Source organism: Rhyacophila brunnea, unplaced genomic scaffold (genome assembly GCF_057557595.1).
Source record: "Rhyacophila brunnea isolate RB1 unplaced genomic scaffold, BYU_Rbru_1.0 scaffold_14, whole genome shotgun sequence".
NCBI lineage: Eukaryota > Metazoa > Arthropoda > Insecta > Trichoptera > Rhyacophilidae > Rhyacophila > Rhyacophila brunnea.
In genome coordinates this window covers 23382491-23399036 of record NW_028232796.1, presented here as the reverse complement: position 1 = coordinate 23399036, position 16546 = coordinate 23382491, and the positions used below count along the sequence as shown (strand labels likewise).

The window sequence follows — 16546 nt, the reverse complement described above, 5'->3', positions numbered from 1 at the left end:
ACAATTAATTATTACAGTTCATTCCAAACTTCAATGAACTTGGTTTATGTATTAGTGGTATCAGTAATACATAATAATATACTCTTTGTTTGTGTTCATACACACGCTACCCTAAATTACGAATGGCTAGGCTAAATGGTCCACACACAAAGCTGACTTGAGTCCAATGTTTGTTTTGAGGTTTATTGTTAATACGAGGGAACACAGAATTAATGGGAACTGCGCATTTATTCTATACACAAGACTGCTTCCGGCTGCTACGGTAGCTATCTAGGATAGGTTTGTATCAAAGTATTAACACTTATTGTAACAATTACAATAAGTTAGCCGTCTAAGCAGTCAAAACCGTCTAACTCGCTCTAAAATTTACCACAGCCAAAAGAGGTGCTGTTAAAACATAGCGCTTATTGTATCAATTACAACTAACTTATTGTAATTGTTACAATAAGTGCTAATACTTCGATACAAACCTACCCTAGATAGGCCGAAAGCAGTCTTGTGTATAGAATAGACGCGCTGAAATACCTAATGGGTGTTGAGTAACAGGCAACCGATCTCGAGTGTGGAAGAATATGAGATACGTTTTGAGGCAGGGTTTTTGAATGTGTGAGTGTCCTACGAAAATGAAACACACATTATAGACGTGCAACAGTGTGTGTTGCAACCTTCAAATACACCAATATTGAATGGGCGCCAGTGCATAAACCGAGAGCAGTTGTCAGACCGAAGGACAAGAATTCATATAATGAATATTTAATAAATAATATATAAAAAACGGTTTACTTATGCATATTTCCTGTCACTAATATATGTTTAATTATTATACACAAGTTTATTTTTGTTTACTATTAAAATACTCTTTTACAACGCAGATTCTTCAAAAAATGTCTCAAATTACAAGCTTCGTATTTTTCCGCTAGGTGCCTCTGGTACACTAAACTAATGACACCGAAATTTACTAATAACTATGCGTCCGAAAAGTTATCTTACCTACGTATCATACATAACGCATTATTATTTACATTGATAATTTGGCAAATACGTCATATTGCTACAAAATTTGTGCAAAAATATATAACTTTCATTATGATACTAAAATTTCGGATACAGATTTATTTGGCTTTCTTGGCGTCATACGTCTGAATATTGAGCGGTTATCCTCGTCCTTGCAAAGTAAACGCTTATCTTAGTCTACTGCTCGGGGAAGGAGATCGTTGCAAAATTATGTAAACTGGTTTAATATTATATAGCTTGGCATTAAACACGCCAGGTTTCTATCAAGATAGATGTCAAACATCATGGTGAAAAGTTTCAGTGCCATTTTTGCATGGTACTCATTGATAGTTTCGATACAAACTAATCATGCATTTGCACAAAAATTACGTAAGTTCCTTGAATGCAATATATTAAAACATCTTTAATTAGACTATTAGTGAATATTTTTTTTAATAAAACAGTCTGAACATTATACTTTACAGTTGTGGATTCAAGTCATATTTGGTTTAAATGTAGGTATTTTTATTTGTTCTAACATTTTGTTTAATATATTTTTGGATTTTTATAATTATATTAACAAATCATTAGCTAACCTACAAAGTGCCGTATATTTCATAGATAAGCTAAACCATTCAAGAATCCAAATGTCATACGTACCTATACTCGTTAAATATGGGTCTATTATCTAGTGTCCTTATGAGGTTTACTACAAGCTTATTTTAGAGCGCGTCTAGAAGAAATTTCTTTGATGTCTTTATTTTAAACCATACATAACTATTTTCCTCTCGATAATTCGTCAAATATTATTTTCCGACTGCCTTTCTACAAGGCATGCTTACTTTTCACTCTCTTGAATAGGTCACTTCTGCTCTTGAAACACTTTTGCCTGTTATCGCGAGGGATAGTTTCCAATCCTGGTGTACTAATGAATTTAAATTTACATGCGCCTGTCGATTACCTACGTGGTCGCAGCCATGATATTATATTCTGTGTCGGAACAGTTTCCTCGTGTCAAGCCTATCAGGTACTATTAGCGAAAGGGTGCAAGACTAGTCAATGCGCTCCCCAAAGACATGGACATTTTCAGTGACATGCTATGTATTTTGTTTTCAAAATTTTATTTTTCTGTATAAAATTGTATTTTTTATATATATTTTTTCTTCTCTCTTTTGATAGTAATATTTTTGTTGTAATGTAAATCTCATGTTGTGAACGTTTTGAATTTAGATTTGTTATGTTCACAATGTAAATAAATAAGGACTTATGAACATTTTAAATCATGATCAATCTTTAACAAACCAATCAATCTTCTTCTTATTGTGCCATCCCCTAGCAAAGGTCGGCCACCATCAAGGCTATCTTATCTTTGTCGTCTGCTACCCGGAACATTTCAGTGGAGCTGCACTCGTACCAATCACGGAGGTTCTTAAGCCACGAAATGCAGCGGCGTCCTCTGCTACGCTTCCTATTGATCTTTTATTTAATGACAAGTTGGGGAATTCTGTATTTTTGTCCTCTCATAATATGGCCGAGGTACCGTAGTTTCCTGGTTTTGATACTACGTAGAACTTCTCGCTCCTTGCGATCTCAACTCTAGTTTTTATTTCCTGAGACTGGTCCCATTTCTCATTGACCCATGTACCTAATTAATTATATTTATTTAGCTACGCTCCTTTGCATTCGCCTTTTTTGGTAGAGTGATGAATATTTAATAGCTTAAATAATTAAAACTTAAAATATTATATTTAGTCTTGTGCAAGCCATATTTTTAAATATTATATACAGCTAGCTACTAAATAAAATTATATCGTAGACGACTATTTTATCGTAATTAAAACAAATGTATACGAAATGTATTACTTTCATCAGAAATTCCGAGATAAGGAAAGTCTTGCTGGTATCATTGACTTTATTTGTTGATGAGTCCTGGAAACACTGGCCAGGACCCATCAAACATTTTTCGCGAGCAAGGACTCTACAGACAACTGGTTTTTATATATTTTTTTAATGTTTGTCAGCTTCCAGTATAACGCCGTGCCATGAATCGGATCCTGCACTGAATCTGTGTTTAAAGAATGCCATCCAAAAGGGTTTAAAAGTGTTAAAGAAAAATTCTGAAGATGGTCCAAGATCATTTGACCCGATGATGCTTAATGATGTTGTTGGAAAAGGGCAGCCATCTTTGCAATTCGACTTCTTTAACGTCGTCATAACTGAGCTTGGAGATAGTAAAGTTCTCGGCTTAGAGTAAGTATACACAGGGGCGTTAATATGCCAACTCTTGAAAGACCAGGTAGAGTTGCCACTTCATAACTTTGCACTCCAGCTCTAGGATGAAAACGATGTAATTATATTCTAAAAATATTTTTTTAACATAAATTATGTATATTTATTTGCTACATATTATATTAATACAAGTGAATATCATTTGATCTTATTTTATACGAAGTAATCAGGCAAAGACGCGTATCAGTGTAGTAAAAAGTGCAAATTTATAAAACGTATACTCTATCTGGCAAATGGATCAAAGACGCATCGTATTGCGAATGTTTTTACATACTGTCCAAACTAGCGGAAAATTTGAACTTAAATTAACCGAGATATGTTACGTCAAGTTAACTCATTCATAATAATGCATCGGTTTCGTATAGCGCCTGTACAGGTGCATGGACTAGCAGCAGAAGTGTGTATTTTAAACTATCGTGACAATAACTACTGTTTACACGTAAAAATTCGGACTGCCTCTCCAATCTCATTCTTCAAGAGTAATACCCCGTTTACACGTGCATAGATTTACTGTGCACAAAAATAAAATGTATGGGGAAAGATGTATTATCCTACAGTTGGCAAGATTGCGTGCATAAATCAAACAAGTGGAAGCTTCCAAATTGTGATGATTTTTTCCGCGCAAGTAAGATCTGCGCCTGCGTAGTAGAACGATATCGGCGAACCTGCCGGTAAAAAAACGAACTAATCATTTGAGGTTAACTGATTTTCAATACGTCCTGTCAAAATTGTAGTATAAAATGACAACATCGAGTCTCGCTTACTCTTGAAGAATGAGATTGGAGAGACAGTCAGCACTTTTACGTGTGAACACTTATTGTGATGAAAGTATAAAATAAGCACAATTGGCGACAGTAATTCCGTGCACGTGTACAGGCGCTTTAAGGGAGACGCGATGTTGTCATTTTATGGTACTAATTGACAGGTACCGAAAATCGGTTAACCTCAAAATGAGTCTGCGCGGTGTAGTTCTTTTTTTTGCCGGCAGGTTCACCACTATCGTTCTACTGCTCAGGCGCAGATCGGAAAAATCCCAACTGTTGCATGAAAATTCAGAAGCTTCCGAAATTTTTTGATTCATGCATGCAATATTGCAACTACAGGATAATACATGTCTACACGTACATTTTCTTGTTATGGCCACGATAATCCGTACTGTCAGCAGTAATTCCAAGCACGTGTAAATGGGGTATTATCCTCACACATGCATTATATGGTTGTGACATTATCTATGTTGTTTGAGAATGCAATATGACTATTAATTAAACTATTTTTTTAAGATTTTCTATTTAAATAACGACTCTTGTTACATTTTAACATAAAATATTTAACACTTAGTTAAAAATGTGTAATTATCTAAAGTATTCATAACAAAGCTGGCTATTATTTAGGATTATGGATGTTGAAATTTTGTTTTGACACCTTTGAGAAAGCGTAGTTATTAGTAAAATAGTTTCTATGAGTCATAAATGGATCGATTACTCAAAATATATGATTATTCAGACGTTGAAAGGTCTAAATTTTTTCTATGATTTCTTCTAGTAGGTATGTTTCTTAGGTATTTCGAAAAATATGTATTTTCAACAAAACACAATATTATTAAATCTTGCATGTGTCTACTATTGAATAAAATAAATAGGATCTTTAATATTAAATTGTAAAAGTATTTTCACACTACAAATACCTAATACAACTGGGGAGATATTAATTTAAATTTATAAAATGTTGATTGTAATATTTGTCAAACGTATTTTATCAAAAAGAAACTTCATCTACATTTTGAAGTCGAATGATTAAATTATTATTATTCATCGAACTGACGCTTACGCAATAGAACTCTGCTATAACAGTTGTGAAACAAAATTTTTGTTAATTCCATAGTTTTGATTTGTTAATACATAATATCTCGGTGATTGTAAAAAATATAGATACTTAGTCAAATTATAGCTTCCGCGGCTGTCATGACAGCAATTCTTGGAGGCACCATGTGATGTTTAAATGCTTTAACTAATAAGAGAAGAAGATTACCTTTAAGCGCCTGTACACGTGCATGGATTTACCTGCACCATTTAGTGTGTATTTTAAACTATCGCGATAATAACTGTTTACAGTCTAAAAGTCCTGACTGTCCCGCCAATCTCATTCTTCAAGAATAAGCAAGACGCGATGTTGTCATTTTATGGTATTACTTGACAGGTCGTGAAAATCGGTAAACCTCGAAATAAGTCTGCGTGGTATAGTTTGGTTTTTTACCGACAGGTTTGCTACTATCGTTATACTGCACAGGTGCTGATATTGCAATATATTACACATATTCCGATTGTCGTGTGAAAATTCAGGAGCTACTGAACTTTTTTAATACGTGCATGCAATCTTGCAATTTGCACGATAATACGTTAGCAGTACATCCATGCACTCATAAACGGGGTATAAGGGTCGAAATAAATATGTTCATTTATTTTCTAATAAAACTTTTTTCAACGCGGCTCTATAAAATCGCTCGGTAGAAAAGAATATGATACCAAAATTTATCACTATTTGTTTTAAAGTATCAATAAGCCTGTGTGATATGTTAGGAGGTTTTGCATTAGAATTAGAATATATAAACACAAATTTAAAATGAAGAACATTCGAAGAAATTAAGGTGAAATAATTTTCTTATCAGATCAATGAATTGATTATAACACTAAGTGTCATATTGATATTATACCTTTCTTTGGTGTGAAAAATACAATTGTATAGTTTATAAAAAAAACACAAAATAATTACTCTATAATACATTCTTAATATTAATAATAGATTTAATGTGTACCATTGTATGCTTCTTTATATTTTGAATAGGTTTTCTTTATAAGCGTAATTATTAAGATTTCCACAGCCATAAACATTGTTATTGTAGCAACTAAATATTTTTTTTCAGATTGAATCAGAAGAAGAAGAAAATAAAGTTGCGAACTTTAAGTACATCTGTGTTGAACTCTACTTACAAAATCAATGGAAGACTTTTGATAATTCCAGTAACCGGAGCAGGGAAAAGTTATGTAAACCTGGGTAAGGAATCATCAGAATTAAATAATTTTTCTGAATCTTCGAGGTAAGGTTAATTTAAAAATACTGAACTTTCAATTGTTTTCCACCGCTGTTTGTTTATTTCTTAGAACGTTTGTTGTTATAGGTAGCACAACCAGAGTTGAGGCAACCAGAATACTCACACAGACGCATTGTTTAAAAACAGGATGTTTCAAATTTTTAAATCGTCTTTTAAAGAAGGAGATTCTTTGTTTTGATTTAGGAAAAAAATCGAGCTAATCAAAAAAGGAACACCTGTAAAAAAATCTGTATTCTTCATATACTTCAATACACACAATCTTTCGTATATGTGATCGCCTCAACTTTCGGTAACAGACCTATACTGCACAAGATGAGACGCATTTCGGTCAATATTACATACATTGTGTTATAATCATTATTTATTTGCTGCGACTGAAAAATCTTTTTGAGTAGACACATTTCTATGATACTATGCTCATTTGAAACATAATAATGTAGTTTACGGCGCGTCCTAAGTGCAAAAATGCGAAGTTTGAAATTTGAGAAATTTGTAGATAATTTACATTTTAAAGTGTTTTAATTAATGAATACGTAGGTAGGTATCTGAAATATTAAAAAATATATTTTTATGTGAAGTCAAAGATAAACCTATAATTTAAAAACAACGTTATAAAATGTGATTTTTTTAAAGGATCTCACATTATTATTAAACATCATTTTATGGGCATGAATATTTTTTAAATTTAGTTTATTACGTTTTCTCTAATATGTAGAAAAGATTTTTTTACTAAATTGTTGTATTAATGTTTTATATTTAAAAAATAATTAATATTTAATTTATTATTACTTGACTCTCGGGGGAGTCTGTAACCCCTAGAGAGCGCGTCTCCAGGTGGCGGATAGGAGAATGCCCTAATCAAGGGTAGGAGAAAAATAAAATATCTCCCGCGGACCAACAGACCTGGCCCTCCAGGTTGGGGGTTGGGCAGAGGGTTAACCACTCTCTCCCGTGAAATCACCAAAGGTTACTAATACTACACAATGCCTCGGACATATGGCAACCGCTTCTAGACGACCCGGACCGAAAAATGGACTACGAATAGGATTTTGGAACGTACTCAGCCTATACCGAGCTGGCGCAGCTCAAAACCTAGTGGAAGAACTGTCAAAATATAAGGTCCAAATTACCGCCATCCAGGAAACCCGTTGGCCGGATAGCGGAAAACTTATAGTCGGACAGCATGTTATCTACTATAGCGGAAACACAGAGGGGAAACATGTTTTCGGAACAGGTTTTGTGGTCGCTAGAGAAGTAGCAGATGCTATACTTTCTTTTGAACCCGTAAACGAGCGCATATGTGTGCTCAGAATCAAAGGAAGATGGTTTAATATATCACTTGTGAATGTACATGCCCCGACAGAGACTTCAGAAGAGGCCGAAAAGGATAATTTCTATGATCTCCTTGAAGCGACTTTTGACAGGCTACCGGGACATGATATCAAATGTGTGCTAGGAGACTTCAATGCGAAAATAGGGAAGGAAGCTGTATTCAGACCCTTTATTGGAAAAGAGAGCCTACATGATCATTCTAACGAAAATGGTAAAAAAGTGGCTCTCTTCTGCAGCGCCAAAAACTTAATCGCCCGAAGTACCACTTTCCCTCGTAAAAATATACATAAAGTGACTTGGAATTCAAGGGACAGGAAGACCTTTAACCAGATTGACCATTTTCTAATTGATAGACGACACCATAAAGCTATTGAAAACATTCGAAGCTACAGAGGCGCTGACTGTGATACGGACCACAACTTATCGATAGCAACCTTTAGGGAAAAACTTAAAAAGACAGCCCACGCAAATGCGAAGACGAGAGTGAAGTACCATATAGAAAAGCTGACAACTCCAAACGGAAGAGATAGCTACAGAAAAGAGTTAAAAAACCAAATCGGAAAACTCACCGAAGGAGAAGCCTGGAGTATCGATGAGAGGTGGAAGAGACTAAAAGAAGGAATGGTAAAAGCTGCGGAAGTCTCGATAGGACTGGCACCCAAGAAAGTAAAGTGCCTTTGGTACGACGACACTTGCCGACAAATGGTGGAGGAGAGAAGAGCAGAAAGAGCGCTCTATCTGCAAAATACGCAGAGCGAAGAAGCACAGAAACGATATAGCGAGACGTGCAAAAATGTCCGAAAGCATCTGAGAAAGTGCAAACGAAGCTTCATCAAAAGTAATTTTGAGCAGATGGAAGAAGAAGCAAAACGAAATAAAACTCGATCATTCTTCTCGAAAGTGAGCTTTGAAAAAAGAGGCTTTCAACCTAGCACGCTACAAATCAAAGATCAACAGGGTCAGATAGTGGCAAACAAAGAGCAAGTGCTAAACATATGGAAGTCCCATTTTGAAAACTTACTTCAACGCTCTGTACCAGATGAACCTTTGGAATCGCCAGAAATCGCGACAGCAGAACCTCTTATACCGCCACCAAATAAGGCAGAGTTGATGGGAGCACTGAGTTATTTAAAGAATAACAAATCGGCAGGAAACGATAATATTCCATCGGAGCTTCTCAAGCATGGAGGAGAAACCTTTCTTAGTGCCATGCTTGAGCTACTGCAACAAATATGGGAGGAAGAAAAGATCCCTGAAGCATGGAAAGAATCACTGGTCTGTCCTATCTTCAAGAAAGGGGACAAACTCAACTGTGCAAACTACCGTGGCATCTCTCTTCTTCCTACTGCATACAAAGTTCTGTCGAACATTATTCTCGAAAGAATTCTACCATATGCCGAAAACATTCTTGGTGACTACCAATGCGGCTTTAGACGAAACCGCAGTACTACCGATCAAATCTTTACACTGCGCCAAATCTTTGAAAAGAAATGGGAATACGCCCAAGATGTACACTGTCTCTTTGTAGATTTTAAAACCGCATATGACTCTATTGATAGAGAAGCTCTCTGGAATATATTGAAAGAATTTGAAATACCGTCAAAACTTATAAATATAATAAAAGTATGCATGGACGGATCCAGAAGTAGAATTCATATGCAAGGTAGTATATCAGAATCTTTTAAGGTGACAGCAGGACTAAAACAAGGCGACTCCTTATCACCAATGCTGTTCAACTTAGCTTTAGAGAAAGCCGTTAGAGAAGCTCTGAAAGCAGAAGGTGGAGTTACCCTGAATGGGTCCCATAAAATATTGGGCTACGCAGATGATTTGGTGGTGCTCGGAGAATCTGAAGAAGAAGTCAGAGATATTTTCACTCCTCTGGAGGACACAGCGAAAAGGTTGAATCTACGAGTAAATGTGGGAAAGACCAAGTATTTGAAAATGACAAGAGGCATTGAACCCTCTGGAAACATTGGAATAAGAAACTCCTCGTTCGAGAGAACCTCTCTCTTCAAGTACTTGGGCTCCAACATTACCTCTAAAAATGAAATGTCCCTAGAGCTCTCTGACCGACTGAGAAGTGGAAATGCAGCGTACTTCGCGCTGAGTCGTCTGTTCAGGTCCAAAATGCTGTCCATCAAAACGAAATTCCGGGTGTATAACGTGGTCATCAAGCCAATCGTCATGTATGGATGTGAAACGTGGGGTTTAACAGAAAAACAAGAAAAGGCGCTCCAAGTGTTTGAAAACAGAATCCTCCGGAGAATACTTGGACCCGTCAATGAGAACCACCGGTGGCGCATCCGCACAAACGCTGAGCTCTTCGACCGATACCAACCTAGAATCACTAATATTCTGAGGTCAAGAAGGCTCAGATGGGCGGGCCACGTTGTACGATCTGAACGATCTAGAACTCTCTATAGGATTTACAAAGGCACACCAGCTGGTACTCGACCTCTTGGCCGCCCTCGACGGAGATGGGCGGACAACATTCAAAGGGATGCGGAAAGGCTGGGGATAGTCAACTGGGAAGAGAGAGCGCTGGACAGAGATGCCTGGAAAAACGTTGTGCAGTCGGCCATGGACCTGAACGGCCCCTAGCGCCAGTTTAATAATAATTATTACTTGAAATCCCTATACATACTATATTCGTATACCGATTCTAATTTTGGTACGGTCATAATATGCCACTAGATGCCCCTGGCGGGTTACACATTCACATTAATACACAAATGCTTGTGCATTCGTATACTTAATATTGTTTGTTTTATCATTCTAGCAAACACAGAATACAACTACACACTCTCGTACGATGTTGTCAAGGGTTCGGATGGAAAAGATCATTGGAAAATTGTGAAACATAAAGTGCGATATTCCCCAAAGCATGTGAAATTTGAGTTTTCAAATTTATTCAATGGCAATAAAGCTCTAGGTAATGTATTATTTTTTATTAAAGACTTACTAAACGTATTACTTTTGATAACACGTTAATAATCTATTCCATAAAAATATACGCATAAATCCATAACGTTTCTTTGTCCAGCTCAAAAAGTGTTTTCACCTATTTGTCGTATACCAAAGATGTTAAAATTATTTATAAATATGCTATAGCTACAAAGCCCACTATAGTCAGACCGTGAAACGAAAGTGCAAACTTCGATTGTAATGCTGGTTATTGCTTATACTTTGATTGGAATGTGGTAAACTGTTTGTATAAAATGATGATTGTTGCATATTGAAATAAACAGTAATAGTATTTATCTCAATCCAATTGTCGTCTATAACTTGGTTTGGTACTTCACTGTAGTCATATTGAAATAGATCAAATATTGAAAGATAATCTAAAAAAAAATTAATTACGTGAATTTTCAGTAAAAGTAGTTAAAAAATGTTATTGAAAAAATCTAAAATACGCGCTGTATGCATGTTGCAAGTCCTACTATAGTCAGGTTGTGATACAAAACTGTAAATTTCGATCGTACCATTAATTATTGTTCATAATTCTAGTGTAACTGTTTTTTTAGGAAATTATGATTGTTTATTATTGAAATACATGGCAATACTTACATTAACTGATGTGAACGAAATACATAATCTAAAATCTTTATTTATTGCAAAAAGGTTACCGCATTGCTTTCGAAGATAATTAATAACTAGCACTACTATCGTAATTCGCATGTCAGTGTCATGACCTAAATATAGTCGGCTTTGGGTACTATAACACATTCTATAAACATTCTCATTATAACGTTCTTCGTAAAAAACAAACTTTTTTGTTAATGATCCGATAGATCTAGTAACGCCACTAAATAGTGGCATAATTGAGAAACGCGAGTGACAGCTGTTAAAATATTTAAGTAGGTATAATATGTATCGTACACAGAATTCAAGCGAATATACTAAGTTATATTCCGTTTAAATTTCAATTTAAATTAAGGGGGGACATGCTCGTCGAACGTCAAAATTGAGTTTTTATTGTATTTTCAAACCGTGATCCTGGACACTCCTTAAACGTTGTAGATAATCTATTTATATAATTTTGAAGCCTTATTATCCTTTATAGTTATTTTAAACATTTGATGACTGCATGAAGTATTTTTGTTACATAAAATAGTATTCTTTTAAACCTCTCGCTCTAATGTTTTAGAATATAGTCATATTTCGGTACAGAACTGTGCAGTGGTGTTAAGATTTTTTACATTTATTAATTTTTAAACGCATTTATAAAACCATTAGTATAATTTATTACGAGATAATTTTTGTAAAATATTCACCATAAAAAATTATTTTGATAATCTCTGTGATCCCAAATTTGACAAGAATTAGGCATTTTATTATTCAAAAAATCGGCAAGATTAACACATTTGAAGATAAATCTAAAGATTTTTATTATAAGCTATGTCTTTGACCATTCAAGTGTGATAAAAATCTTATGAATAATGATTGCTTTATAATAATTATTGACCTAAGAATAAGGTAGTGTTTTTTTGAAATACGCCATTTCTTTTGTCATTCCCTAGTAATTAAGCTACAACATACGGCCGTAGCCATAAAATGACAAACTATAATTAAAGTAGGGAGTAAAATTATGTTAACGCGCGTGTTTGAACATGTACTTAACCGGATTTTTTAATATTTTTTTTTAAACGGTACATGTTCAAACACGCGCGTCAATATCATTTTACTCCCTACTTCAATTATAGTTTGTCAATTTATGGCTACGGCCGTATGTTGTAGCTTAACTACTGGGGAATGACAAAAGAAATGGCGTATTTCAAAAAAACACTACCTTATTCTTAGGTCAATAATTATTATAAAGCAATCATTATTCATAAGATGTTTATCACACTTGAATGGTCAAAAACATAGCTTATAATAAATATCTTTAGAATCATCTTGAAATGTGTTAATCTTGCCGATTTTTGAATAATAAAATGCCTAATTCTTGTCAAATTTGGGATCACAGAGATTATCAATATAATTTTTTATCGTGAATATTTTACAAAAATTATCTCGTAATAAATTATGCTAATGGTTTTATAAATGCGTTTAAAAATTAATAAATGTAAAAAATCTTAACACCACTGCACAGTTATGTACCGAAATATGACTATATTCTAAAACATTAGAGCGAGAGGTTTAAAAGAATACTATTTTATGTAACAAAAATACTTCATGCAGTCATCAAATGTTTAAAATAACTATAAAGGATAATAAGGCTTCAAAATTATATAAATAGATCATCTACAACGTTTAAGGAGTGTCCAGGCTCATGGTTTGAATATACAATAAAAACTCAATTTTGACCTTCGACGAGCATGTCCCCCCTTAATGTTTTTTTAACTTGCATACGAAAACACATAATACGAGTATACTACAGTTCATTGAATTCTGTATACCTATGTTATACCTGCTTTACTATTTTGACAGTTTTTCGTTTCCCAAGTCTGCTACGATTTAGTAACGGTGCCGATTAATTGGCAGTATGGTTTTTTTTTTTTTTTAGAATTATTAATAACCATGTCCTTGCTTTTTCGTATAAGGTGGTTGTTAGTAATTTTGAACAATCACAAACACCCAAGCTTTGAGAAAAACACATAAATGTTTTTGTCATGACCGGGAATCGAACCCAGGAACTCTCGGGTGGAAGGCGAGCGCCTTACCAACTTCACCACGAGAGCCGCCTGGCAGTATGGTTAGTAACAGTATATAGTTAGCTGGGATAATAATTACCACCAGTTAAATCTTTAAAATGTGAAATTTTTTAATTTTGTATTTAATTTAATTATTCCCCAACCTTCCTTCCCCCTTGACTCTTGAATACTGTCGAAAATTCCCTAAAACTACATTTAGCCCGCGTTTGGTCTATGCAGTTATGTCAAAATCAATCGCATAACAATAGAAAGAGACGAAAGAAAAAGAAAATTCCTCAAAGTGGACAACAGCGTATTTGAGAATACATATCCAAACTGTTTCAATACCATCGCGTGTAGGGATTGCAATACCGAATGAATATATCAATACCGGTATTCGTCAAAACATAGATATTATAGAAAAAAGAAGTACCCATTAATAATTATTGTTACCATATTTTTTTTTAAAACACTATTTTATAGCAACCTAAAATATCTACCTACATATTTTATATTGTTGATTTTTATCAATATGTATAGATCATAATATTTTAGAACTGCTAATTTTTACAAAAACTATAAGTCCGGATACAGGAAAATCTTTCTCAAACTCAATGTTAGTTGGATGTAGGTGCATACTATCAACGTTAGATCAATAGTTATAGAATAATTGGAAATATTCGCCACTAATATTTTCTTCTTCGATATACGTTAATTATTCATCGTAACAATTTGAGGGATTTTGTTTTAATATTATTTAACATTTGTTGGTTTCAGTCAATATTTTTGTATTTTGGCGGCAATATAGTAGTAAGTAATGAAAAAATAACGTTAAAATATTTTCGATAAACATAAACGTGTGTGCTTTCTTAATACCGAAAATGCCGGTATTCTTTATTTTTGAAACCGGTATTTCGGTGTCGATTAATAATTTAATACCGGTTTTGAAATACCGGAATTGCAATCCCTAATCGCGTGTGCTTTCACGTACTCTTTCCATTATATTATGTACATTTTATTTTTGTTTCAGCTGATGGAGTGATAAGGTTCGCGAATGAAAACTGGAAAGAGATATTCAACGAAGTAGGAACACCAATGATGGTCGCCATGACCAACAGGGTTGTAGAATTTATTGGATATTTTCTCGACGAAGTAGCGGTGGAAGAATTTTTAGTTGTATAAGAACAAAGTGATATATTTAATTATCTTTAAGAATTAATTATTAATGGAAGCTGCTTATCAGCTAGAGTGATCTAGGGGGCCGGCGGTAGCCTCGGAAGTAATAAGGTGTCGTTAATAAGGAGGCAGTGAAAACAAAAATAAAGCAGAAGAAAATTTTGGAAACCAGTTTTAAGTGTTGTTATAAAATACAGTTAAATAATTTAAAGTAGTTACAATATTCTCTCTGATGTCTCTGATAATTACCTTAGGAATCGAGGGCATCCGTTGATTGTTCTTCCACGGTGCAGAACTAACCTGCCATTAGTAATGCCAATTGGAAGGGCAGTAACCATGTTTAATGAAATCGCTTCGGATATTGATATATTCCACTTACGTGAGGGTGAATTTAGATGGACATTGTTTCATAAGTTTTTAAGATAGGGTCTATCAAAGTTCACTTTGTGTGCTTCCATCTACTTTTATTTTGTTATTTATTTTCTTATTTTATTTCTTATTTTATTATTTATTGTATTATTAACTGTCATGTCGTGAATGCTTTGAATTTATAATTTGTTGTGTTCATTATATGTAAAATAAATAAATTTGATTTGATTTGATTTGAATATTATCAAAATATGACGCAAATCTCTCAAAATACTAAAAAAATAAAATGACTGCGAGTAAATAATCGAGAGCCAAACATTAATAAGTTGGAAGCAACGCAACATTTTCATCCATCTCATTAGGATTATTTTTCATGTTCATCGCTTTTTTCTTATATTTATGTTTCATTATCAAATATTTTGTGTTTAACAATAAATAATTTTAAGTGTATGTAGCATCAGAGCGTTTTATTTATAACAACATCTTGTTTTCCAATATTCCGTAGGTATAAATATAGATACATAAAGCAGTAATCATTGCACTTTCTGTATTTTGCTTTGATAAAGAAGGTTGATCTCTAGAGAGATATGACGACTTTCAGTATTTTTATCTGAAATAGTACGGGAATTTGGGAATCTATTATTTTAACGATCAAAGTATGAAAGTAAGAAAGAAAATATTGAAAAGTAATGCCTTACAAATAATAATATAGCATTGCATTCCATACGGATGTATCATTATGTTGGTAACACTACCTACTTACCTATAAGAAAAACTAAATAATATTAAAATAATACTTGAAACAGAAATATATGACCATAAACATGTAAATATAATAAAAAATACATATTAATAATAAAAATATTCATTACATTTATTATCGAACCCAATCAGCCCAGTTATCCTCATAAATTGAATAATCATTTTTAGTGCACATAATTTGGAACATTTTGACGGGTATTTTTGGCTATGATCCCGACGACGTCTCACTGATAAAACATAATATACCATTTCATGGCTTGATTTACATTGACTCACATTCTTAAGTCAGCTTTGTCCAGTGCGATAAATGAATATTTTATGGCCGATTCCAGTCCTCGTCCAGGGTAGACGCGTTCGGCGGAGCGTTGAGCGGCGCGCGCTACTCAAACATATAACCGTGTGTGAAAATGTTTGTAGACAATGTCTTTTTTAGTTACACTTTATACGTTTGAGTTGCGCGCGCCACTCAACGCTCCGCCGAACGCGTCCACCCTGGACGGGGCCTTACTATATCGATATCATGATCGTACCTTCATTATCATTAGTAAAAATTACAAGATAAAAAGAACTTTTTATATACAACGTTTTTAAATTTTCTGTTGAATCATATAAACTTGACTTGACTAGCTTAAACGACCAAAAAAAATTGTATTTGATAGAAATAATACTGAAATGTCATTTTGACACTCATATTGATTTCCATAGTAACGCACGTATATATTAATAATTTCCTAGCAATCAATAATAGTGGATTGGATTACGGATTACTTCCGAAATAACTTTTCATACAAAACAGAATTAACTGAAAATTAATTAAATTCTACTTAACGATGGCTAAAAGTATTAAAATAATGTATTGGCATCGTGTTCTGATATATTC

General features: G+C 34.0%; 1 protein-coding gene across 1 annotated transcript; it reads left to right on the top strand.

Annotated features, from left to right (window-relative positions):
• The first annotated feature begins 3142 nt into the window (after positions 1-3142).
• On the top strand, positions 3143-14541 carry LOC147075746 (uncharacterized). Its single transcript, XM_085942374.1, has 5 exons — positions 3143-3243; positions 6203-6376; positions 7456-9134; positions 10506-10658; positions 14390-14541. Exons 1-5 carry the CDS (start codon positions 3143-3145, stop codon positions 14539-14541), a joined length of 2259 nt encoding a protein of 752 aa, XP_085798500.1.
• Positions 14542-16546: the final 2005 nt, after the last annotated feature.

Bases quoted from the DNA above. Each gene is read 5' to 3' on its own strand.
- LOC147075746 (XM_085942374.1), top strand. From the start codon at position 3,143: ATGCTTAATGATGTTGTTGGAAAAGGGCAGCCATCTTTGCAATTCGAC. The intron at 6,377-7,455 runs GTAAGGTTAATT...GAACGTACTCAG, and splicing joins AATTTTTCTGAATCTTCGAG to CCTATACCGAGCTGGCGCAG. The intron at 10,659-14,389 runs GTAATGTATTAT...TTTTTGTTTCAG, and splicing joins CAATGGCAATAAAGCTCTAG to CTGATGGAGTGATAAGGTTC.